Source organism: Rhineura floridana, chromosome 2 (genome assembly GCF_030035675.1).
Source record: "Rhineura floridana isolate rRhiFlo1 chromosome 2, rRhiFlo1.hap2, whole genome shotgun sequence".
In the NCBI taxonomy this organism is placed as follows: Eukaryota; Metazoa; Chordata; class Lepidosauria; order Squamata; family Rhineuridae; genus Rhineura; species Rhineura floridana.
Window position 1 is genome coordinate 157,094,717 of NC_084481.1, and position 27,125 is coordinate 157,121,841.

Here is a 27,125-nt window from a genome sequence, read left to right on the forward strand (position 1 = left end):
CTAGAAATGCCCTCCATCCCTTCCCAAGCTTTTTTAATACCCAGTTTGGTTCTTCTTAAGCTCAGTTTTTACCCTCAAGGAAATGCAACTCGTTGATACCTTTCAAATTATTCTAACATTATGCACAGTGGGGGAGGAGAGCCTGGCTGGGAGTCCAGAGTCTGTGAGTTTAAATCCCCGCTCGTGTCTCCTGGGTGTCAAAGGCCAGCTAAAGATCACTCCCACAGTGAGTGGCTCAGGGGTTACGTGCCCTGCCACTTGTGCAGCCGTGGGCAAGCTGCATAGTCCCAAGAAGCCCAGTTGCCCCCCAGCTGGCAGTTGCAGACAAGAAAGGGGCTGGCTTGTGCAGCTGTGGCAAGCTGAGCAGACCCTAGCCAACTGGGGAGGACTAGCCTCAGATGGAGGCAATGGTAAACCCCCTCTGAATACCACTTACCATGAAAACCCTATGCATAGTGTAGCCGTAAGTCGGGATTGACTTGAAGGCAGTCCATTTCCATTCATGCCAGAAGGACAGCTAATTTTCCCTTTGCAACAGATCCCAAGTACATCTGACTGCTACCACATCAAACTAAACAATATTATTGGAAGTTATGCTAATAGAGGAGGGGAGTAGACAGGTCTTCATAAAAAAATAGATCTTGACCTATTAAATGAGAAGAAGCCGTCTTCTTAAAAATAATGTTCATGTGAAGCTGTGGTGGACTTAAGAACAGGCAACGCCTATAATTTGAAGTCCCAGACCTCTGTAACCAACACTTTCTTTTCCTGTCCACATTATCACAGAGGCAGTCATACTTGCACACACAAACAGACAACAATTCTATATTCTGCTAACTTCTGGCCTGAAAAAAACTCCCACAGTATAGGCAGTGTAGTCACTCTGCACCAGCCAATTATTTCCACTTTCCCCACAACTAGAAACATGTTGAATCCTCCATATCTTACAGTACCAGAACAATGTCCATGTTCTCCGATGTCAGGTGTTTAAAAGCATTCAAATGAAAGGACACTCCCAAGCAACTTTGCTGCAGAACAGAGGAGGAGTTCCCAAGGTTATGGTCCGAAGGCACATGAGGCCACCATCTTGGTGAAGCTAAGCAGGTCAGGGTCTGGCTAGCGCTTGGAAGGGAGACCTCCTGGGAGCCACATACATATGCTGCCTTTGGGTTTCATGATGGAAGAAAGGATGGATATAAAAGTAAGAATAGATCCAAGGTGGAAAATTGAAAAGCCTCATTATATCTCTCTCAAACCCTACAGTCCAAAACTAGAGCATGTCCCCTGAAATAGAGAGCAAATGGGACCTGCAACAAAATGTTCCATTAAAGAATGCTTCTCTTCAGCATGTCTGTCAGTCAGCCATGCCCTCTTCCAGGATACTGAATTCCATCCACCCTCCTACCTAATTTACTCTTATCCCAACAACCAAACAGCATTCCAAGGCCACTGAGAACTTACAGTCCTCAGGGGCTATTTTGGGGTGCGTCACCCCTTAGGATTTTTTCTCCTAAAGTTTTTATGTACTTGTGCATGCCTTGGGTTCCACCTGAGCCTGCTCATACTTCTCTCTCATGTATGGGTGGTGCCATAAGCAACAGCACTCCTCATGAAGACAGGAAACAGAGGGAATGAGAAGGAACTCACATCATCTTTGACATTTGGAACTGAAGAACAAAAATGTCTTCTTTCTAACCAGAGCCCTTAGGATAGTTTTGCAAAACATCCACAGAAAGTATCCAAACAGCGTTTATCTTCAAGCCTTCTTTCTACTTCCTATCCCTTCCTCATAATAGCCAGTTCCCTTTCCCCCATTCCAAAGCATACAGCATCCACAGAGCATATTTTCACTTCTTAGTTCTTCCCAAGTCTTAGAGCCAGCCTTAAATCAGCCAAGATCTCCTAATTCCTCACACGCTACATAGATACTGATATCAGTGTCTTAATTCCAGTTCTCCCATTTACCCCTAACTTGCAACCACGGTCTTTCTCAATCAGCAAACCAGGATAGCCATTAAGTCTGCAATCCTAACCTCACTTACCCATGAGTAAGCCCCATTGAATTCAGCAGGACTTACTTTTGCATAGACATTGTTAGGATTGCACTCTAACTTATTGAAAACATACTGGGATGATTCCTCCTAGGCTAACTGGCTTCCTATGAAAGGCATGCTACTTCGTTTGCTACTAGCAGGATCATCTGCCTGACTCTCTGATGAAAGCGCTCGTTCTGAGAGACAAAGGTGCCTGATGTATAATAGTTGAGGCAGATTTTTCCAGAATATACACTGAGGAGCAGAAGCTTTGCCTCCTGTCCATTCTTATCAAAAATTTGGACATGACTGGTTGACCCTGGGCCGCTGCCTTAGGTAGCAGGCCCATCAAAAGAGGCAGCTTCTTCCACGTATTTTAGATAACTCTGTTTGGGACCCCAGTGCAGCTGGTATAAGTGAAAGGATAAAGCAACACAGAACAGGAATCACTAAAAAAGAGAAACATCTTTTTTTCTGTCTTTTTCATCAAGCAAGAGATGTGGATCCCTCATAACAAATGAACAACACATTTGTTGCTCTATTACTTGTTCCTTTGGAAAGGCCCCACAACACTACAAGACCCACGCAATGAGAATGAGTCCGCCGTTCTCAAACAACTGTTACTCAATATTGCTAGCATCACATACCCACAAAGAAAAAGAAAAAGAAATCCCTTAGAAAGATGAAGCTGCCATCCGTAAAGGCTGGAATTCAGAAGGACGGCATAAATCAATCACAGCTGAGCCTGCTCTCAGGGATGAAAGAAACTCTCTGCCTTGTGAGGGCTGTGCTTTCAAGGGCTGCCAGCTATGACTAGAAGGGAGTAGCACAGGACTTTGCTGCTGACAGGTGTGCTCTCCAAAGAAACAATGTTACTTCAGCTATTTAAAAAAGAAAAAGAACAGAACAGAACAGAGCAAAGAGAAGACAGAGATTGTGAAGTCCTTTCATCCCTGCCCAGTCTGCTGATAATATCTTCCAGCTATCATCACCTGGGCTTCTTCCCTTCCACAAAACACAGAGAATGGGAGATGAACAAGGTGGGGAGGGGGAAATGAATGTAGCAGTAACGCTCACAAATTAGGAAGGAAAGGCAGTTCCCTTGCAGGCTAGGAATGACACTTCAGACAGTCAGCACTTCCTGTTTCCGAACCCCAGCTACCTGGAATTGCTGCCAGTGTCTGGTGTAATCTACAGTTAACCACAGAGTACAGATGTCCCCTTTTTCCATTCCCTATTAACCTAGACTTTATCTAGAGCAACGATGCAAGTTCACCATGGGAAAGCAAAACCCATGCCCCCAACCTCACCAGTCTTGAAGACTCGTAGATCAACAGCAATACACTTCAATGTCTCTTTGCAAGGCCCAGAATATTTTCTTCCCAACAGGGACATTTTGTAACTGCTCTTTTATAGAAATTGTTTTAAAAACAGAAGACCAGAAAGAAAAATTGTGCCTAACCCAGACAGAAAAGGAGAGAGGCAAAGACAGTTGCAACATATAGCTAGACCAAAGAGACTATTAGAAGATGAACTTCAAAATAGGTTGCATGCTCCCGCCCAGGATGGGTCTACTCCTTACAAGGAAAGATTAAAAGCCCTCTCTTTGTATATACTCCAGGTGGATAGTGGGAGGGGGATTACATTAGCTGGACCCACACTTGACCTCTGAGATTTGGAACAAAGTGAACAATAGGGTTTTTACAGATGAATAAGCTATGAAGCCCAGTTTCTCACCACAAAGTTAATAAATGATTTACCCTCATATAATTAGAACTTGGGGTCACCCACTGAAGTTGTTTGGCAGTAGGTTCATGAAAGATGAAAGTTAATGCTTTCTACTAGCTCATGGAACTTATTTTTGTAACATGTGGCAAAGCTTTTTATGGTTTTAAAAGGGAGTTAGCAAATGGCTCCTAGTCATGTTGGCTAAATGGAACCTCCGTTATCAGAAACCGTATACCTCTAAATATCAAATACTTGGATACAAACATGCCCTTCTTGTGAGCTTTCCAGAAGCATCTGATTGGCCAAAGTTGAAAACAGGATGCCAGATAAGAAAGATCCTTCATCTGACTCAAGAGGCTTCTTATATTCTTCCATTCACTCAGTTTTTTCTCAAACATTCTCACAATTTGAGCATTATTTGACTTGTCATTCAAGTGCAGTATTACTGTACATGTTGAAAATTTTCCTACTAAAAAAAAGAGCACAAAAGTGCAAGAAAAGTAGTATCTAGTCAGTCTTTCACACAGACATGTTACTGCTTCCAGCTATAAACAGCTTCCTTTTACTATATGTTTTCTCCCTCTTCTTCTTTTCCATCTCAGCAATAAGGCTGTGCCTGGTTCCTGGAGGATTTATTTATTCACCCTAGGTGACCAGGTGCATATTTAACAATGAGTCTGCTCTAGGGTAACCATGCATCATGCTTTCCACAGGCCTCTATGGTAAGATGGGACATATTTTTATTTAAATCACAGTAATTCTTTCTAAATGTACATTTATACAAATAAAGCAGCATATGCACATTTTATGCAAATCTGTAGCCACTTCTGTCCTCTTTTTTATTTTGTATTCTCTCACTTTTGTGGTGATACCCTAAGTGGTTACCCTCATCTACTCTTAACCCAGATAATTTACAAACAGACTCTCTGCATGGCTCTTCAGGTGCCTTGGCAAATGAGAAAAAGGCGACATAGAACACTCTAGTACAATGTTCTGGGGTCCCACTATGGTTACTAAATCTTAAATGTTCTCTGACTAGTTGACTCCTTCTCCAAATTTGTCTTCAGTGACTCAATAAAATAACTTAATCTATTTTACAATTCACTTTCAAGTGTCATTTCAACCTAGGCTTAGAGCTAACAGGCTGAAGCAGCAGCAATGTCTTCTGAAGCCCCACAAAACAGCTGAAGCTGTATGGGACCAGGGCTTTTATTCAGGGCTGGGAGACAAGTAAACGAGGCATTCATGAAAAGAATGGCCAACACACAACTTCCTTAACTGGGGTTAAGGAGTCAGGCAATCTCTTTCTTTTACATACTTTCCTAGAGGATCTCTTACAGATGTTATCCCCCTCTAGGATGCACACCTTAAAGTGTTGAAGGGGTTTGGGTGCGTTGAAGAAGCTAAGAGCAATGCTGTCAGGAATCTAGACCAAGAGACTAGACTCCTAGCAGGGGCACCCAAGGCGGAATGGTCAAAGCTGAAACACCAGACTAAGATTCATCCAAACTCAGAGGAAGGCAATAGTAAACCACCTCTGAATATCTCTTACCACGAAAACCCTATGAACAGAGTAGCCAAAATGCAACACAAGATAGTGCTGGAAGATGAGACCCCCAGGTCAGAAGGCACTCCCCGAGCTACTGGGGAAGAACAAAGGACAAGGAAGAGTAGTGCTGTGACTAATGACGCAGCTGGGTCAAAGCCGAAAGGAAGCTCAGAGGCTGATGTGCACAGATGCGAAAGGAGAGTCCGGAGTTGTACAACGCACACAATAGGAACATGGCATGTGAGAAGCATGAACCAGGGAAAGTTAGAAATTGTCAAGCAAGAAATGGAACGCATCAACATTACAATATGGTGTGAGCAAACTAAAATGGGACATTTTCAATCAGACAACTACAAAATATTTTATGCAAGAAATGAGAAATTAAGAATAGTGAGAAGTGATGTAGGAAGAGCAATCAAGAGCTGCAATGCATGGTCTGAGCGAGTGATATCAATGAGATTAAACGGGAAGCCTATTAACATAACCAACATCCAATATGCTCCGATGGCAAACACAGAAGAAGAGGAATTGGAGAGATTTTATGCAGAAGTACAAGAAGAAATTAATCATGCACCAAAACAAGATGTGCTGATAATCATGGGGGATTGGAATGCAAAAGTAGGGGACAGAAAAGAATTAGGAATTGTGGGGAAATGGGGCCTAGGAGACAGAAATGAAGCAGGTAAAAGACTTATTGAATTCTGTGAAGCCAATAATTTGTTTCTTGAGAACACATTTTTTGAGCAACCAAAAAGACAACAGTACACGTGGACATCACCAAATGGTCAATATAGGAATCAAATTGATTATATAATTGGTAGCAGAAGATGGAGAAGTTCCATACTTTCGGCAAAAACAAGACCAGGAGCAGACTGCGGTACAGATCATGAACTGGTCATATCGAAAATCAGAGTAAAGCTAAAGAAGAACAACAAAGCAGTCATAATGCCAAAATACAATTTAAATAACATCCCAGAAGCATATAAAGATCAAATACAGCAACTAGTATGTAGGGACAAAGAGAACTATTACAATAGTTATTGTATAGAAATAGAAGAGGACAACAAAAAGGGAAGAACAAGAGCCCTATTCCAAAAGATTAGAGAAATTAAAGAGAAATTTAAACCAAGAGTAGGGATGTTGAATAATCAACAGGGGAACACACTGACTGACCGAGATGAAATAAAAGGAAGATGGAAGCAATACACTGAAGAACTCTATAAAAGAGATGCAAGGATGACAGATTAATTCACGGAGGAACCATATGATGAAGAACCAGAACTTTTAGAATGCGAGGTGAAAGCTGTTCCTAAAATACTTGGAAGAAACTAATCACAAGCAACAGATGGCATACCAATAGAGTTGCTACAAGCTACTGAGACTGAATCTGTCCAAAGTCTGACAAACATTTGTCAACAAATATGGAAAACTAAACAATGGCCCACAGACTTGAAGCGTTCCATATACATCCCACTTCCAAAGAAAGGGGATCCCAGGGAATGCAGGAATTATCGAACTATTGCCTTAATATCCCATGCAAGTAAAGTAATGCTCAAGATTCTATAACAAAGGCTCTTACCATATATGGAGCAAGAAATGCCAGACGTCCAAGCTGGATTTAGAAAGGGAAGAAGCACCAGAGATCATATCCAGGGCTGTGGAGTCAGAGTCGGAGTTGTGGAGTCGGGAGTAATTTTGGGTGGAGTCGGAGATGGTAGAAATGTACCGTCTCCGACTCCTTCATAAATGGCAAATGTATATTAACTAGTAATAACAAATTTACTGTAGTAAAATGGTAGCACAAGGCATTTCATCACCACCATGTGAATCCAGAGCTTGGAAAAGTTACTTTTTTGAACTACAACTCCCACGAGCCCAATCCCTGGGGCTGATGGGAGTTGTAGTTTAAAAAAGTAACTTTTCCAAGCTCTGGATTCACGTGGTGGTGATGAAATGCCTTGTGCTACCATTTTACTACAGTAAATTTGTTATTACTAGTTAATATACATTTGCCATTTATGAAGGAGTCGGAGTCGGACAGTAGAAAAATAGAGGAGTCGGAGTCAAAGGTCTGGCGTACCGACTCCACAGCCCTGCATATCGCAAACAAATGTTGGATAATGGAACGGAGCAAGGAATTTCAGAAGAAAATCACCCTGTGTTTTATAGATTACAGCAAAGCCTTCGGCTGTGTAGATCATGAAAAACTATGGAGTGCTTTAAAAGAAATGGGGGCGCCATAGCATCTGATTGCCCTGATGCGCAACCTATACTCTGGACAAGAGGCTACTATAACGACAGAATATGGAGAAACCGATTGGTACCCCATCGGAAAGGGTGTGAGACAGGGGTGTATTTTATCACCATATTTATTTAATCTATATGCAGAACATATACGGAAAGCAGGATTGGACCAAGATGAAGGAGGTGTGAAAACTGGAGGGAGAAATACCAATAATTTACAAAATGCAGACGATACCATACTACTAGCAGAAACCAGTAATGATTTGAAACGAATGCTGATGAAAGTTAAAGAGCAAAGCACAAAAGCAAGACTACAGCTGAACGTCAAAAAGACTAAAGTAATGACAACAGAAGATTTATGTAACTTTAAAGTTGACAATGAGGACATTGAACTTGTCAAGGATTATTAATACCTTGGCACAGTCATTAACCAAAAGGGAGACAATAGTCAAGAAATCAGAAGAAGGCTAGGACTGGGGGGGGCAGCTATGAGAGAACTAGAAAAAGTCCTCAAATGCAAAGATACATCACTGGACACTAAAGTCAGGATCATTCAGACCATGGTATTTCCGAGGAGAGCTTTGCGCACACCATGGACTGTGAAAAAGACAAATAATTGGGTGTTAGAACCAATTAAACCAGAACTATCACTAGAAGCTAAAATGATGAAACTGAGGTTATCATACTTTGGACACATCTTGAGAAGACATGATTCATTAGAAAAGATAATAATGCTGGGGAAAACAGAAGGGAGTAGAAAAAGAGGAAGGCCACACAAGAGATGGATTGATAACATAAAGGAAGCCACAGACCTGAACGTACAAGATCTGAACAGGGTGGTTCATGACAGATGCTCTTGGAGGTCGCTGATTCATAGGGTCGCCATAAGTCGTAGTCGACTTGGAGGCACGTAACAACAACGACGGATGTTATAAAAAACATGATCACAGTTGACTCTTAATACTTAAAGAAAGAAGGAAGCCCAAATATGTAGGTCAAATTGGAATTATGAGTTTTATAAACTCACACATTTGTAGCATTTGACATCCCCACTCTCAGCATCTGGGCTAGCCCTGGCAATTATACAGAGCCATGCATTATAAAGCATATAGGATAGACAAAAAGTGTGGAACTAGATCTGGTTGATGGACAGATTCCAGAACTGACCCACATTCTGTACGTCACTTTCACAGATGAGTGGGAGTGTTCATCTATCAATCACCTGGTACCATATGAATTTTTAAAGGTTTGAAATGCTGCATTCAAAAAGGCTTGAATTCAAAAAGTTGCAGCCCTAGCCTTAATTCAAGCCAGAGCTGCAAAGAAAGAATCAGGGGCACACTCAAAGTCTTCTCCTGATTTTTCCTTTCCAGCTTGAATGTGGCACCTTTGTAATTTTACTCCTTTTTCTGTCACCATGCAGGCCAGTTTGTTTTCAATTTGGTGCCAAATTCTAAAGACACCAAACTGAAGCAGTAGCTGGAAAGAAAGAATTGGGAATGCCCTGATGAGCCCCCAATTCTTCCTTTGGAATTCACCAGTCCAGTGCCTGATTTCAAATCACATCAGGTGATGGACAAGTGGCTGTGGTTTTCTCAAAACCACCTTGTGGGTCAACGGGGGCGGGGGGTAGAGGGTCTAATTAACCATGTTTACGTGTACATACGCGCCCGCACACACTTTTTTACTGTGATGGAGGTTTGAGACATGGAGCCTTCAAATTTGCATTCTGAAGTAATGTAATTCCAGAAGGACTTGGCCTTGTGTCGTCCAAATGTGCAGATCAGTCCGTCCTCTACAGTAATTAGGAACCATTCACATGAGTACTTTCATTCAGCTCATCATAAGTTGGCTAGCAAACTGTGCTCATGATGAAACAATCCTATGCTTCACAGATCCAAAGAGCAACATACACCTGCTGTCTCACATAATCTGCTACTGCTGGAACATAACTACAAGAGTTCGCTTGGAATTAACTATGGAACTTCTCCCTCTCCTCAGATATCTGAATAAAAGGTTGAGGCCCCTATTTCACCTCTCATGAATAACAACGCTGATAGAAATATTTATTGTTTCAGATATTTCAGCACTATATACATGTTAAAAAGAGAAGGTAAACCTGCAGACTCACAGTCAAGCACAGATAGCTCTCAACTCATTCACAACAATCTGTAACCTCTTACTGGTTAAATGCAGTATAATGTGAAAAAATGCTTTGTGATTTGGACACTTTCAAAAGATCTAAACAATGTATATACCTTACCAATTTTGCTCTGTATCTATTTCTGATACTCAAGCTACCATTCCATCCTGGCCAATGAAGAGTTTGGCATAATTAGAAAGTCTGCTCACCCCTATACCATCTTTATTTTTTCCATTTCACTAACTTCTGAAAATACTGTCTTCCTCTCCAAAAACAGTCTAAGATCTAGAAAGGCAGTCCACGTGATTTGATGGGAGAGACAACAGCACCTTTTCTGCTCACAGACCAGAGTTTCCCAGGCCTCAGCTGAAGCTTTGAGGTTGGGGTGAGGGAACAAAACATGCATGCACACACCATAAACCCACCCCTCCCTTCCCAACATATGCGTCTTGAGCCTCAGCATGACTAATTACCAAAGGCCTGTGCAGTAGCCGGCTGGAAGGGAATTTGCATGCTGGCTCTCTGGGGGAGAATTCTTCTGGCTCCCACAGGGTTAGGCCATTAGCGCTGGTTCAGAGCAGATACCATTATCCTATTCAACTGCTGCTACTCTCATGAGGCAACTGCTCAAAATGAAATTCCAAACCTACAGGGAGTAGTTCCTCTCAATTTAATACCCTCCTTAAATATGAAAAACGAGCTTCAGGTTAGGGGTAAAGAGAGGGTTGGGAGGGAAAATGACACAGAAAAGCTGTTATACATAAAAAGAGGCCCTTGTTCCCTCTTCAGCATGTCTGCCAATCCAGTGAAGTCAGACTGTGTTCACACTAGGCCATGAGTGGACCAACTTTAGGCCTGCAGGATCTATTTTGGTTTTTTACTGGAATTTCAAGGTCTACCAACCAGAGCCGGGTGCAAAATAATTGTTCACAGTAGATGAAAACAAAGTTATAATTAAGGAACTGAGTACCTGTGTGAGCACAGACTCAGTCCAGGAATTCCAGTATCATAAGAACCTAAGAAGATATTTATTTATTTATTTATTTATTTTTAAATTGCTATCCCACCCTTCCTTCCAGAAGGAGCCCAGGGCAGCAAACAAGGGATAAAACACTAAAAACATATTAAAAACAAAACAACTTAAAAATAGAACATCTTAAAAAAATCTTTTAAAAATCTTTAAGCATCTTAAAAAGCAGTTCCAACACAGAAGCAGACTGGGATAAGGTCTCTACTTAAAAAGCTGTTGAAAGAGGAAGACCTTCAGTAGGTGCCGAAAAGATGATACAGATGGCGCCTAATATTTAAGGGGAGGGAATTCCAAAGAGTCAGTCACCAAAGGTCCGTTTCCTATGTTGTGTGAAACAGACCTCCTGATAAGAGGCCCTCATCTGCAGAGCACAGTGATCAATTGGATATATAAGGGGTAAGACAATCTTTCATGAATGGTCCCAATATTTTAGAGTTAACTGCTGTCATCTTCCTAAACATAAATGGTTAGGGAACCAGTGCAACATGTTGGCTAGAGTGTTGGACACAATCCAGGGAAACTTGAGCCATGAAATGTATCACTTCACTCAGTATCTCTCAGCCTAACTTAATCTACAGGGCTGTCACAATAATAAAATAAGTTGTGCACATATGGGGGGGGGAATCGTGGACATTGTCCTGTGCTTCTTGGAAGAAGGGGTAGATACAATAATTGGTCAAAAAATGCAGGATCATCTATGATTCCTTGTTTATTGCAAGAGAATAACGGATATTCATAACGGGTTTGCCCATTTGCATCTGTGTCAGAATTGTTTAATATGTTTTTTAATAATGTTTTTAACTCTTTTAAAGGTTTTTTTAAAAAATGGTTTTAATGCTGTTTTGTTTTAATGTATTTTAAGATCTGTTTTTATGATGTTTAAAGTGTTTTAGTGCTTTGTTTGCCACCCTGGGCTCCTGCTGGGAGGAAGGGCGGGATACAAAATAAATAAATAAATAAATAAATAAATAAATAAATAAATTTTGTTTTCAGACAACTCAGGTCAATGTCATTCCAATGAGACACCTAATCCCTGAAGAGGATTTGACATCTGACTCTGCCCCGAGGCCAGGATCTCAAATGCCTTAAATGAAGAACCTGGATGCACAGCTCTCCCACATCTATATCTGTCTACATCCCCTCATTCCAGTGCCGCCACTGGAACATTACTAAACTGATGCAGAAATTACCCAGCTAATTGAAAGGCACTTAGGCTTGCTCTGCTACCATAGAATGTTTCAACTTTGTCTGCCTCAGTTCTTTACAGATATCTAGCCTGACATCCAGTGATCCTTCTCCCAACTGCTATATGATTATTTAGACTATTTTGTTGATAACAAATATAAGATCATATAATTATTTTTCATGTTTTTTCGTGTTATGAGCCACCTTGAGCATAGATTACTATGGAAAAGGTGGCAAACAAATAAACCATCATGATGATGATTCATATGCCCACTTGGGCATTTTATGGAGAAGAAACTAATAACCCAAAATAGTGGGGAAAAATGAAATGCAGGGAGGCTTAAGTGCTGAAATGTGTCTCATCACCCCAGTGCTTCCATTAAGCTTCATCTAAGCTTTTTATTTTGGCAGCCTTCCTGTTTTATACTCTGTATAGATTCCTCCTTGAATTTGAATGTGATATTCTCTTGGTTTTGACTAGATCTGTTTGCATTAATCAGTCTCTGAACATTCATGTTGACCTAGTCTAAAGTGCTATTACAAAGCTGCCATCACACAGCACAAGAACTGGCCTGAATAGTTGCCAAAAGCGGCAGTCCCAGGACCTTTTGGACATTTTTTTCTCCACTGGAAGAGATCAGAAATGGGCCACACAGTTTTGCTTTCTCCTCTGCCACTCCCAGCCCTTAGCATAGAGAGAAGTGAATGCCTGAACTGGGAGGCCACATGTTTGGATGCAGGCTCTCCCTAGACCCCAGGAAAGTAATTCTCATCGGCCAGTTCAAGTAATCACTTCTTCACATGATGAGGATTACATTACATTAAATTTTCTATCAAAATGAATTTGCAATGAAAAACAAAAGGCAAGATAAAAGCACTAAAATCACATATTCAATATAACAATATCAAGAACAACAATATATTCTAGCTGCTCTTCCTCTCTTGAAAAGCAGAGTTTCTGGGACTCTGACTTAGATTCTCCAGAGGATCACTCCAAGTGGTTGTTTTCCCTTTGGCAGTCACCTGAAAAATGAGTTGTATTATTATTATTATTATTATTATTATTATTATTATTATTATTATTATTATTATATCCCACCTTTCCTTCTCCAAGGAGCTAGTGGTGGTGTACAAGCATGTTTCTCCCCCTCCTGATTTTATCCTCACAATTCTGTGAGGTAGGTTAGGCTGAGAGACTTTCAGTTTTCCTTTGCTTTGCTGCCCGCATGATGACTTTCCTATCTGGTGCAAAAGTGGAGAACATATATCATCTTGCAAGTCTGCTAGAGCACTGGGGAAGAATACCAATAACATCAGTAACTATTGGGCACTAAATCCCCTTCATCCACACACAAAAAGCTTGGGTGAAGAAGTGCATCCTTAATTGACACCTAATGTTAACACTGAGGGGTGGACAAGTGTATTTTCAAGGGGAGGGAATGGGATCATATGTGAAAATGTGGTGTGTAGATAAGGGAAGGAGAGGGGGGCTGTACTTCTCAGCTCTGTCCACTTTCCCCTGAGGGAATGCAGCCCTCCGAGTTAAAAAAAAGTTATTGACCACCCCTGATGTAAGTCAAGGATCAGATGTACTGATGTCTTCCTGCCCTCCCCAAACAGTGCCTTTGGGAAGAAAGTAATAAAAAAATACATAGGCTAAATTTAGTCTCACTGCCCTCTGAATGCTCCAAGCCAGTTGTGGACTAGGGCCCAGGTCATATATGCTTAGGACACAGGCTACCTTATAGCTCTGGGCAACCTGGACATGTGCTCGAACAACCATTTTCTGTTCAGCAATATGCCAACAGTGACCAACTGAGAACAAAAGCATATTTTTATGAACTCCGCATAATTTATAGTCATTTGGACAACAGCAGATGTTGGTCTTCTGATGCACGTACATTCTATGAGAAAGCGTCACAATATACACAGACCTGACAAAACAACGTATATCAGATTAAACACCACCAATGTGCCATAGCCATTGTGCATATACAGTAATGGGAATGTTCACATGTTATTTTCCCTCTAAGATTCTACTTGAGGAGAGAATGGAAGTGGACCTCAGGATTGTGTACTGCCTCCCCATCACTCCCCTACTCTTCTCACAATGGGGAGAATAAATGACTACTGCAACAGACCACAGCAAATGTATCTGGGGTATTTTCCGATCCTGAAATATTAAATCTTATTTTTAAAGCATTTATTTAAATCATCAGGAGTTTCCTGGGGGCAGGGAAATAGTGGATGAAGGGTGAGATAAGGGAAATCTTTTTAGAAGAATTCAGAAAAGACATATACTTCATCACCTATGGACATAGTATGAAAGTATAAAACACAAGTTCACAACTTTTTCATAAATCTACATATAACTTGCATATAATATACATCTACGTTGTATATATTGTATATACGTTGGGCCCGTCGCCGGGCAGCACACCACAGCTGCAGTTCGGCCTCTCTAACTCAGCGGCCACCCGCATCGAGATCGGGCACTTCGAGTCGGTGCACCCTAACATCTACACCATCTACGACCTTATTGAGCGCGTCAAAAATCTCGCGCTCCAGAGCCGGATTCGCGAGCACATCATCTCCATCGAGGGCCACAGAAATACAGCTGGAAGAGCTGGATCTAAAACCATGCAGGAGATGAAGCCGTGACAACTCAAGCCCAAATTTCCATCAAGATCAGAAGGATCCAGTATGATTCCTACAGTATGATACCTGCCATTGGAAACTTGTAATTGCTGTTTTTTTTTCTTTTAATAATGTTATTCGTTACTTAATTTTGAGAATTGTATTATTTTATTGATGTATTATGTACTATTGATGTATTGCTATATTCGTGTTTTTTGTAAGCCACCTTGAGGGCCTTTTGGCCATAAGGAGGGGTATAAATTTAATTAATAAATAATATACTGCATACATATGTAAAATGACACTTGATGTAAAGGAGAGTGATGAGGCTTTTAACCTAGTCAATCAAGATCCAGGAGCCACTGCCTACCTTCCTTCCAACCACAAAATCATGCTCCAGAAATTCTGAAATAACCAGGATTACTGCTTGGGATTAGCAGCAAATAGGCCTCCTTAGATATGCTATATCCTTCCTTATATCCTATTTCATTCAGCCATGCTAGAAAACTCATCTTACGTCAATGACGAACAACCATCAAAATCCTATGTAAACGGCACATAAAATCCTGTATAAAAGACATCTCTCGCCTCCCCACTGCCAGACACAACATATAATAGGAACCTATATAAGGAGTTCCTAGATTTGCGGATGCTTGATTTTTCTAAACCTTTGTAAAACACATAATGATATATAATAACTCCTCAAGTACCAAATTGTCCATTTTCACAATGGGAAAACTGTACGCAGCTAGCATTAGTTTCCGGGCCTAAAAGACAGTTTCAAAGGCAGTCAGTAATCCTATAAGTGACTATAAATTCCATGGAAGATTCGTACATGAGGATGGGTGAAAAAGAAGAAAAGTAGCGACAGGCTCTCCTCCCATTCTTCATTATCAAGGCCTGCACAACTAAGCCTTTATGTACCAAGACTTGAATGTATTAAATTAAGCCCAAATCTACCAAGTTCTTTTTACTCCCAACACCTTTTAGAGCAACTTCATTTGTGATATATTTGCACCAAGGGGATAATGTCTAGAGGGGTGTGGGGAGAGAGCATGTTGTCATATATATTGAGTGGCACACACTTATTTTGCTGCACCTACATGTATCATGGAACTTGCTATAGTGATGTGAACCTCTTTGGGCATATTTATGTAGAAAAGTGGCATACAAACTGAAATCATCATCATGCAACTAATGATCTTAATGGGACATGGTCTGAAGGCACATAATGCAGAAGCTTGCTCAAAACAGATCTGGCTGCTCTCTGGATGGATGATCACCTGGAAACCCTATGCCCAGCACTTTGAGTTCCATTGTGAGGGAAAGGAATGATATAATTGCAATTAAATAAAAATAATTCAGGTGGAATCATTATGTAGGAAACTCTCACACATGTATTGGCTTTTAATTGTGACCCAACAATCGTATTACAACTGTTGCTGTGAACTGAGAAAGGATACAAGCCAGGCTTCCAGAATATAGCCCACCTTATGGGAGCAAATATCAGCTCTCTGTGATTCTCTAGTTAGGAACACACATCCAGCAATTGAGCTGCTTCAGGTACAAAGTGCAACTAGGCATGAAGGCAACAACCCCTTCCTTGTTTATCTTCCCTAATAGCTGGTATTCAGAGGTGTTCTACTTGTGGACATGGAGGTTCCATTTAGCTACCATGGCTAATCGATGTTGATAGACATCTCCTTGTGAGCTTGACAGCTCTTTTTAAAATGCTATTTGTTAAAATTAGCTAGAACAATCTCTAGGAACTGATCTGAGAAACAATAAGCTGCTGCCGGCCAAAGTAGACATTACTTGAATATAAAAAAATTTGATTATAATTCTATATTAAAAGGTTCATATATTCCACATCACAAAATTAGAATAAATGTAGCTATGTTAGCCCATTAAAAAAAACACAAAGTCCATATTAGGGCAATACCTTTATTAGGCCAACCGAAATGTCTGGCAAGAGCTTGCATTCTATTTTATATTTATATATTGTACTTGAAAGCTTGCACACTATTGCATGGCATTTTAGTTAGCTTAATAAAGTTATTGCCCTGTTATAGCACAGAAAGCAGACACAGCCCAAAAGATACAAATCTGGCATTGACAGTTCTTCAAGTGCCTATTACTGTTATTATGACAGCATTTGAGGTTGTAACCATGATCGAAGGGAAGAAGTGAACATGACAGATTGCTTGGTTCCCATCTCAGCAAGGAGTCAACACACAAAGAAGCTACCCTTGCCATAGGCAGGTAGGTAGAATGACCAGCTGTCCCTAAAAAGAAGCCAACCCTGTGTTTTTGACTAGGTCCATGGTGATAAACCCACTCTTCAAAACATGAGATTATCTTTGCAAGCCACGTACGCACCCAGGGACCCAGTAGCTCTGAAGTCAAATAATAAATGAGGGGAACAAGAAAAGGAATGAAATCTGTCAGAGCAGGAAGACAAATGAGAGCACCCGCTGGTAAGACAGACAAGGATGAGTAAATCTATGAGTTTGTTGTACCAGTTGTCAAGAGATAAAAAAGTAAGGCTTTAGCTGTCATATATTGTTCATTGCTCACTTCAACATGCTTCTGCTCTTGAGGTATGCTGCTACTGATTTTCCCCTCCCTGATTTTTCAGGCAGCTGCTGCTGTTAGAATATGTATTATATTTTATAGTGGCACCCAAGATAAGTAGGTAATAAATGATGTTATGAGACTCTGTTTTACAGGGGTTGAGCTATGAGTTTATTGCTGGGTTGACATTGTGAATAATTTAACACTGCTGCTTAATATGTATGATTCATTATTCATTATGTACTATTAGGTATTACTATGCGTTGTATTTATATAAGCATTTTAATTTTTTTGTATTTTATGGATCTTATGTATTTATATTATGTTCTATGGTATAACTTCCCTAGGGTATTCTGATGAAGGGCAGTATATAAAATTTAAAAATAAATAAATTATTGTCTCCATAATGGATGGTGGGATTGCAAGATAATTTCCAGTTCAAGATTGCTGGCCTGGGTAACAGTGTAGGGGTTTAGCAATTGCAGTTTTCTCCACAATTGCAGCACTGCAATGGGAAAAGCCACCGTTAGGATACTTTTCCCTGCCACAGAATGCTTTTAACATCTGGCACTGGAAATTCACAGACAGAGAAAGTGCACAACAGGGGTAGGTAACCTGTGGCTCTCCACCTGTTACTGGCAGTAATGGTACGTATAGTGGGGTGGAGCTACAGAGCCCCCTCTTGTCACTGGTATCACTGCTGCTTACCTGGATGATGCTGGGGTAAGCTCAGGGCTGTTAGTTGCACCAGCAGGGCAGCTGGATTAGCCAGGTATGGTTCCACTAGTGCAACCATACAGCCCCAACCTCACCCCACCTCCATCCAGGTAAGCAGCATCAAGGCCAGTGTCAGAAGGGTGACATCACCCCTCCACACATGGCACTACTGGCTCCAGCTCCCATTATCCTATTGGCTATGCTGGCTGGGGCTAATGGGAATTGGAGTCCAAAATACATCTGGAGGGCCACAGGTTGCTCATCTGTGGTGTAGAGAAACTCTCCCCATGCCATTTGCTATCAAAAACATGCAGCAGAGAGGAGTTGAGGGGGTGATATGTTGGGAGGGGGGGAAATCACATTTCTAACTGAGAATGTCACAGATAATGTGACAAAAGCAGCCGATATGGGGGCTATAACCCCATTACATATCTCCTCACTAGGATGTTTAGAAATGACTAGTTGTCATGAGAGATTCTTAAGGCTTTGTTAGAGCTATTCTTAATTTTAAGAACTATTTAAGAACTATCCTGCTTAATAATAATAATGACTTTCTGCAGCTTCAAAGAGGCTAGGTAAACTACTAGCACATTCCTTTCTCCAAGTGTGCAGCAATGGCACTCCTAATCATAGAATCATAGAGTTGGAAGGGGCCTTGTAGGCCATCGAGTCCACCCCCTGCTCACAGCAGGAAATCCACAGCTAGAGCATCTCCCGCAGATAGCTGTCCAGCCTCTGCTTGAAGACATCCAGTGAAGGGGATCCCACCACCTCCCTAGGCAGTCGGTTCCATTGCCAAACTGCCCTTACTGTCAAGAAGTTCCTTCTAATGTCCAATCTGAATCTACGCTCCTGCAACTTAAAACCATTAGACCTAGTCCTACCCTCTGGGGCAGCAGTGAACAAATCTGTACCCTCCTCTATGTGACACCCCTTCAGGTACTTAAAGAGTGCAATCATGTCACCCCTCAACCTTCTCTTCACCAGACTGAACATGCCAAGTTCCTTCAACCTTTCCTCATAAGACTTGTTCTCCATACCGGCTATCATCCTCGTCGCCCTCTTCTGAACCCGCTCTAACTTGTCTATATCTTTCTTAAAATGAGGAGCCCAGAACTGAACGCAGTATTCCAGATGAGGCCTGACTAATGCAGAATATAGTGGGACTATTACTTCCCTCGACCTGGAAACTATAGCTCTGTTTATGCAGCCCAAAACCGTGTTTGCCTTTTTTGCCGCAGCATCACACTGCTGGGTCATGTTCAACTTGCGATCCACTACAATTCCAAGGTCCTTCTCACACGCACTACTGCTAAGCCGGGTATTTCCCATCCTGTACCCGTGCATTTTGTTTTTGTGGCCTAAATGCAGAATCCTGCATTTGTCTTTACTGAATGTCATTTTATTAATTTCAGCCCAATTTTCTAGTCTATCCAGGTCCCTTTGGATTTTATTCCTGTCTTCCATTGTGTTAGCTATCCCTCCCAGTTTCGTATCATCCGCAAACTTCATAAGGCTTCCCTCCACCCCGTCATCTAAGTTATTGATAAAAATGTTGAAGAGTATCGGCCCCAGGACAGAACCGTGTGGCACTCCACTCAAAACCTCCTTCCAGTCCGAAGCAGAGCCACCGACGACCACTCTTTGAGTACGGTTTTCCAACCAGTTGTGAATCCACCTGACAGTATTTCCATGTAGTCCACATTTGACCAGTTTGCTAATCAAAAGGTCGTGGGGGACTTTGTCAAACGCCTTGCTGAAATCTAGATAGATGACATCTACAGCATTTCCACCATCTACTAGGCTAGTGACCCAATCAAAAAAAGAGATGAGATTAGTTTGACAGGATTTTTTTCTTGACAAACCCATGCTGGCTCCTACTAATCACAGCAATGGCATCTAGATAGTTGCCCATGGACTCTTTTATTATCCGTTCTAATATCTTTCCCGGTATTGAAGTCAGACTGACCGGCCTGTAATTCCCCGGATCTTCTTTTTTACCCTTTTTAAAGAGCGGGACGATGTTTGCCCGTCTCCAATCCTCCGGCACCTCTCCCGTTCTCCAGAATTTCTCAAAGATGATGGCAAGAGGTTCCGAGAGTACATCAGCAAGTTCCTTCAATACTCTGGGATGCAGTTCATCAGGCCCTGGAGATTTGAACTCATTTAGGTTAACTAGGTATTTCCTGACTATCTCCTTATGAATCTCGAACTGCAATCCTGACCCCTTACTGAGATTGCTACCGATGCAAGGTTGCACACTGTTCCCTTTTTGGGAGAAAACCGAGGCAAAATAGGCGTTGAGCAGTTCTGCCTTTTCCTTGTTCTGTCAACATTTTGCCATCCTCATTGAGCAGCAGTCCCACCGTTTCCTTGGTCTTTCTCTTGCTTTGAACATATCTGAAAAAACCCTTTTTGTTGTTCCTCGCTTCCCTCGCCAGCCTCAGCTCATTCTGGGTTTTAGCTTTCCTTATGCTATTCCTCCTTAATAAAGCAGAACTACAAGCCACAGAAGATGTACTAGGAGGTCCAAACATCTGTTCTTTCTCTATGGCTTTTTCAGCCCCATAGGCACATTTCAACAGATCCAAAAAAGCAGGAAAGAAAATTACTTTTTATGCCCCCCAACTACTGGTTGTATTCAAATAAGTCCTACTCAGAGTAGACCCACTGAAATTAATGAACCTAAATTAGCCATGCCTATTAACTTCAATAAGTATGCCTAGCACTGAATACCATCCTTAGGCTTGATCTTCCCCATTTACCTATTATAATACCAACATGCTTCCTCATGTCTTCACATAAACCCATCCCAATTAGTGGACAGCAAAGGGATGGGGAGGCATGGAAAATTAGTACATTAAAAAGACAAATTCAATTGGAGAAGAAGAAGGAAACTAAACAAACACTGGTTTGAAAAGTATGAAAATCCCTCAAACGCCAAGCTTGCAGATGAAAAAGCAGCTGTGTCCACACATGTCTGTTACTCTTTAAAAGAAAGTGGGGTTGCTTACAGGACACTGGCAACAGGATTTATTGGAGAAACCAAAAACTGTAAATGAATCACCATGGCCAAGTAGCATGCAAGACTTGTTAAGAAACCACAGCTAGGAGACTCCCACATCACAACACCTGAACAGACTGCACTAGACACATGTGACACCCTGGGCAGTTACCAAAGGTGAAAATTAAGTGGCACTGTCAGATATACGATAATAATTTAAGATTTGCAGCTGATTACACAGCACTATGATGATCCCCTGCCGAGATGAGCACCTCCTATTCATGCTTTAGAACTGGATCTGCTCAATCCATCCCTTATGCAGTCCCTCTGTACTGCTTGAGGGTGTCCAGTTAGTTCAGAAACAGAGTAATGTGCAGCCCAGGTTAATACCATACCAAGAGCACAAAAGTGTATGTTTTATTTAAAATCACATTAAAACACAAATGGTCCTCACCTGGCATGAAGAAAGCTTTTAAGCCAGGTGAGCCTTTCAGGGGACATTATTCCCTAACTTGGGTGCCACCACTGAGAAGGCCCTTTCCTCTGTAGGCACCCACCTCACTTCACTTGGTAGTTTGAGCAGGGCCTCTGAAGAGAATCTTAAGGTTTGCATGGATACATGCCAGAGGTGATCATCTTTCAGGTAACCTGGTCCCAAACCTTTAGAACTTAACAGAAAACCAGCATTTTAAATTGGGTCCCGAAATGTATGTATGCATGTAAAATAACCACACACATGTGTGTACGTGTAGATAGACAGACAAGATCATTTTTACATTGGGATTCCATCTCTGTGTACTGCTGTATATTAAAAATATCAACAATGGAAAGCATCCTAATTTTTGCTCTGTAGTCACTGTGATGGGATTTCTCATGCATATGAAGGATTTGTTTGCTGAAATGGGATTGTGACTGCGCTGTAATTTTAATTTAAGAACTAGATTCAAGAACTCTATTTCTCCTTTCCACCTAAAGCCAAGGAAGCTGTCCTGGTCCTGAACCAGTGCCTGGCATCAGTGATGGACTGGATGAGGGCGAACAAATTGAAACTAAATCCAGACAAGACAGAGGCGCTCCTGGTCAGTCGAAGGGCAGATCAGGGAATAGGGATTCAGCCTGTGCTGGATGGGGTTACACTTCCCCTGAAGACACAGGTTCGCAGTTTGGGTGTGCTCCTGGACTCAGCTCTGAACTTGGAGGCCCAGGTCTCAGCCGTGGCCAGGAGTGCCTTTGCCCAGGTAAGACTAGTGCGCCAGCTGTGCCCGTTCCTGGAAATGCCTGATTTGACTATGGTGATGCATGCCTTAGTTACATCCCGCTTAGACTACTGTAACACGCTCTACATGGGGCTGCCTTTGAAGACTGTTCGGAAACTTAAGCTGGTACAAGAGCTGCAGCCAGAGTATTAACAGGGGCTGGTTACAGGGACCATACAACTCCCTTGTTACAACAGCTCCACTGGCTGCCAGTTTGTTTCCGGTCACAATTCAAAGTGCTGGTTTTGACCTATAAAGCCCTATACGGCCCAGGTCCAGGCTATTTGTCAGACCGTATCTCCCTATATGAGCCTGCCCGGGCCCTGAGATCTTCAGGAGAGGCCCTTCTCTCAGTCCCAACACCCTCGCAAGTGCAATTGGTGGGGACACGAGATAGGGCCTTCTCGGTGGCTGCTCCTAGGTTCTGGAACTCCCTTCCTAGGGAGGCACAAATGGCCCCCTCCTTGCCATCCTTCCGTCGGCAATTAAAGACTTTTTTATTCCAACAGGCTTTTGGGATAGAAGGTGTTTAGGATTGGGCTTTACAAGGCTTGTTTTATTGTTTTATATTATTATTTATATTATTTTAAATTGTTTTTAGATTTTTAAGTGCCTTTCACGGTTTTAAGGTTGTGCATAGTTTAATTGTATTTTAATTGTATGTTTTTCTATGTTTTTAACTACATGTAGTTCTATTTGTAAGCCGCCCTGAGTTCCAGTTTGGAAAAAGGGTGGGGTAAAAATAAATTTTCAATTCAATTCAGTTCAATAGATGCTTCTTAGGGAGGTTCTGTCCTTTTTCTGCTCTGCTAAAATTCAACTTTGAAATAACTGATATACAAGAAGAATCGTTACTAGACATTTAATATATAAGAGTAATTTGACTTTATGGATTTTTTCAGGTATCCTTTTAGATAGCTTATATAATTTTTCAATTCCTATTTTAGCAAGAATACTTGCTCCTCAGTTGATATGAGGTGGAGGGGAAGGGTTATGCATAGCTTCCCCCATGAGAAATTTGAAGAGTGTTTTTTTTCTGGTTGCTGCTCGTGGAAGTACTCACTGCATATTTTCTCACATTCTAGGGTAGGTAGGCTTCTCATTTCAAACTTTTGCAGTTGTGAACAGCTTATAGAGGTGAGGGAACTGGTTTTATACCACTTTAATTGTTTCCTGTGATGTTGTCTGTTTCTTCTTATACTTTTCAGGACCTTCTTCTTTGAGGACTGCAGAGAGAGCTGGAGGTCACAAGAAAAAATTGAAGGCTGAGGACAGCTACCCATACCAAATGCAAAAACTATTTTGTTTTTGTTTGTTAAAAGCATAGGTCACAAAAACTAATGAAGCAAGCAGCTAGTTTGCCTCACAGCCACTACCTTCCAAAAATGCCAATAAAGAAAATGCCTGGAGAAAGGACATGTTGTTAAGTTGGAACGTGTTGAAGCATGTCACAGGCTCTGTTGGACTCCGTAAGACTGGAAGAAACTCTTCAGAAAGATAATATTTTGCAGGCCTTAGCCATGCTCATGGTAAAAAGGTACTCTGAACTTTCAGTCTTAATCCTTCCCCTCTCCTACCCTCTTAATAATAATGAACTATTCTCTTACTGCAGCCATCTTCATCACTGTGGTCCCCGCAGTCATTGTCACCGTCACACTGCCACTGAGCAGGGATGCATGTACACTCGCCAAAGGCACTAACAGCACAAGTGAAGTGGTTGCGTCCACAGGAGCATTCCATGCTGCTGCTAGCTATACCTGCAGGAAGAAAATAATCAGCGTGCTTTAGAGATCAGAAGAGCAAGAGACACATGAAGTGCATGAAAGTACGAACAAGAAGTGACGTTGGAAGTACTCATGTACACCACACAGAGTCTTCCAGCCAGCTGCTGTGTGTTAGATTCCTGACATGCAACTGACTGGAAGGAATGACTGAAAGCAATCATTCAGGGGGGGAAATCAGGGAGTTGGTACCACAGCCAAATATTTGGGAAGTTTATAGCAATAACTTGTTTCCAACACCTCTGCTTCCTCATCACCCCTACATACACGCACACCATATTTGGTCAATTCCCACAGTCCTTGGCAGACACATGAGTGCTTAAATTAAGCAGAGAGATCTGCAGGTTTGCAAAGCAAAACTATGCACCTTTTACAATCTTGTGTGACCTAATGAGATTTTTATAGACTTTCTGATTGATTACTCTCATCCCTTACTTTCAGACAGCAGATAAGCTTGTCCCTTACTTCCAGACAGCAACAAGGATATTGCATAAAATCCACAGTGCACATGTCATCACTTCTGTTCCATAAACAAAGCAGCAGCTCCTCACCCAGCATGCCATGTGTTTATTTCTCTTTATATTCTCACAGCTGCATGCTCACATCTTTATAATGATATTCTAACTGACGTACGGGATATATTCAATTTTTCCCTGAAGATGCATATCAATGGAGAATAGAACTAAGAAAGTAGATACAAACAGACTAAGTGAAGTCAAATTCTTTGAAAGTGAGCTGTGCCTCTAAAAATAGGACATGTGTAATAGACTACTCATGCATTTCAGAAACCCAAAACAGGATCTGTGCCTTTGAATATGATCCTCTCACAGTCTCATGTTCCAGCCCTGGTCAACTGAGGAGATCCGGAAATGAGCAGGAAGTCAAAGCACCAGCCTACTTGGCAAGCAAAGCCGTGATTAAGGAGATAAAACACACTTTTCTCATAAAGTCAGAGTGTTTCTAGTGCTATTCAGGCTGATGCAGACTAAATCAGGAACAGCCAAGGCATTCCTTCTCTTGGAAAGCAAAATATTTCACTAGCACCTTTCATGTTGGCGGAGGATGAATCAAATTACTTAATGGTTGTCCAAGAATTGGATCATCTTCTTTTAAGGCAAAGGAGAAGATGTTTCACTTTCCTCCTCTCCAAAAATGAGGTTCTGTTTCTCACCACCACCTCCAACTTTCATTAATTTTCCAGTGATACTATCAATCATTACATTAAGGTAATACTGCTTGCTTTTCATTAGGATGTCATTGGTCTGCATTCTTTGGAGAACTATCTCATCTAGCAAGCTTAATAACTGAGAATGACTGCACTTTCATCCATAGGTTAGTAAGGAGGAGGATCCTCTTTGATTTGAAAGGATATTCTGTCCATGAATGAACTTCAAAAGGCTGCAATTTCTTTCCTTATCACTTGAAGATTTGATTCACTAATAGGCAAAAAATCTTGTTGTTCAAGAATGTACCTATAGCCAACAGATATTTCTATCAAACTTTAAAAAGCAGGGAAATTGGGCAGCTATAGTGAATGCACCAGGGGAGCAGGAGACCTGAACTCCTCTCTGAGATATTGTACTGCCCTACAAATTGGTCAAAATGCAAACACCATTTGTGTTGGTCTTTCACAGTCCAATCCACTTCCTGTGTCGCTTGGAAGAATTTGGTAGCATGTGCTTCTGAGCATATGGTGAGTGGTGGCAATACCTGCCATCTCCAAAGATGGAGAATTACATTTTTGTATGTTTGTTGGTGTTCTTCTTACTTTGCTGCTTTTCTATGTTACTACTGTTTCTACAGAGAATCTAACCTAGATAATTATGTTTCTCTCACTATTTATCGTAGAAACCTGTGTCAAATTTATTTTTATTAATTTCAAAGTCTTTTTATTGGTTGATGTCATGCTGATGTTGATGCTGTATACTTTGATACGCAAATAGCAGTTTCCTATTGAAGGGTGGTATAGTTAATCTAATCTTAATGCCTAAGATTTGCTGACCTATTGTCTAAACAGAGAACAGAGAACTTTTCTCACAGAAACTGAGAAGGCCACATTGCACTCATATGTTCTAATGACAAAAGAAATAGCACATCTTGATGGGCTTATCAGTCAGTGATAACAGTGTAAGAAGCAGAACCAATTTCAACAGTGGGTCCTTCGGCTTTCAGGGATCCAACATCTGACTAGAATTCCAACTACTTATAGTATAGTTACTTAACTGACTCAACATCATGTTCCACAGGCACTTCTTGTAAATACACAGTCTAAGCTTAATCTAAGCATCTCTCTCATAAGGTTTTGTTTTATTATTTAATTTATTTATTTCTTATTGCGTTTCTATCCCATCTGTTCTTCAAGTTGCTCAAGTTTGGCATGCTTGACTCTGCCCCTCTCCATGTTATCCTAACAAGAACTCTGTACGGCAGGTTAGGCTGAGTGTTGGTAACTGGCCCAAAATCACCCAGTGAGTTTCGTGGTTAAGTGGAGATTCCAACCTTGGTATTGCATTCATGCCTACGGCCATACTACCCTGAATACACCCAATCTCATCTGATATTGGAAGCTAAGCAGGGTCAGGCCTGGTTAGTACTTGGCTGGGACACCGCCTGGGAATACCAGGTGCCGTAGGCTTAGAGGAAAGGTAAACCACCTCTGAATATCTCTTACCATGAAAACCCTATGAATATATCAAAAAAAGATTCATAGGGTTGCCATAAATTGTAATCAACTGGAAGGCATATAACAACCACTCGCATTCATAGGGTACACCAGCAGATGTTGAGTGTAAAGTTCATAATGTGTCCAAAAAAAAGAAAAAAGAATAAAATGTTTAGTCTGTCATTTGTGAAACACAAAGGAAACATGAAGGTAGCTTGGCAGGTTAGTTCAGCTCCCCAGTTCTGAAGCTGGAGGTAGTTATGGTCAAACTTCCACCAAATTCAGGCAACGTACAAGCAATACATTCTTGCAATATTATATGAATATATATTATACTATATTACACATAAGATCTGAACAATGTGGATCATGACAGATGCTATTGGAGGTCACTGATTCATAGGGTCGTCATAAGTCATAATCGACTTGAAGGCACATAACAACAACAACATTATACATAGCACACTCATAAGAAATAAAAAAGGTAAGACTCATTTAATGAGTATAAAGATTCTGACTCCAGGCAAAATATCCCTCTCCTTGCACCAAAGACTAGATATAGCAGGGGTTGCCAACCTTTTT

At 41.3% G+C, this 27,125-nt stretch overlaps 1 protein-coding gene and 1 non-coding gene across 8 annotated transcripts in view; one reads left to right on the plus strand and one right to left on the minus strand.

Moving 5' to 3' along the window:
• The window catches only part of LRP4 (LDL receptor related protein 4), a 157,321-nt gene that overhangs the window by 57,091 nt on the left and 73,105 nt on the right, over positions 1-27,125 (minus strand). For 6 of the 7 annotated variants that reach the window (XM_061610917.1, XM_061610916.1, XM_061610918.1 and 3 more), the window contains one exon: positions 23,708-23,857. The exons of the other annotated variant lie outside the window; for it this stretch is intronic. In XM_061610917.1, the coding sequence (XP_061466901.1) occupies positions 23,708-23,857 (150 nt within the window). The remainder of the gene's footprint in view (positions 1-23,707; positions 23,858-27,125) is intronic. 7 annotated transcript variants of the gene reach the window in all.
• LOC133378587 (5S ribosomal RNA) lies at positions 26,398-26,516 on the plus strand. Its single transcript, XR_009761050.1, has one exon. It is a non-coding gene; the product is annotated as a 5S ribosomal RNA (ribosomal RNA).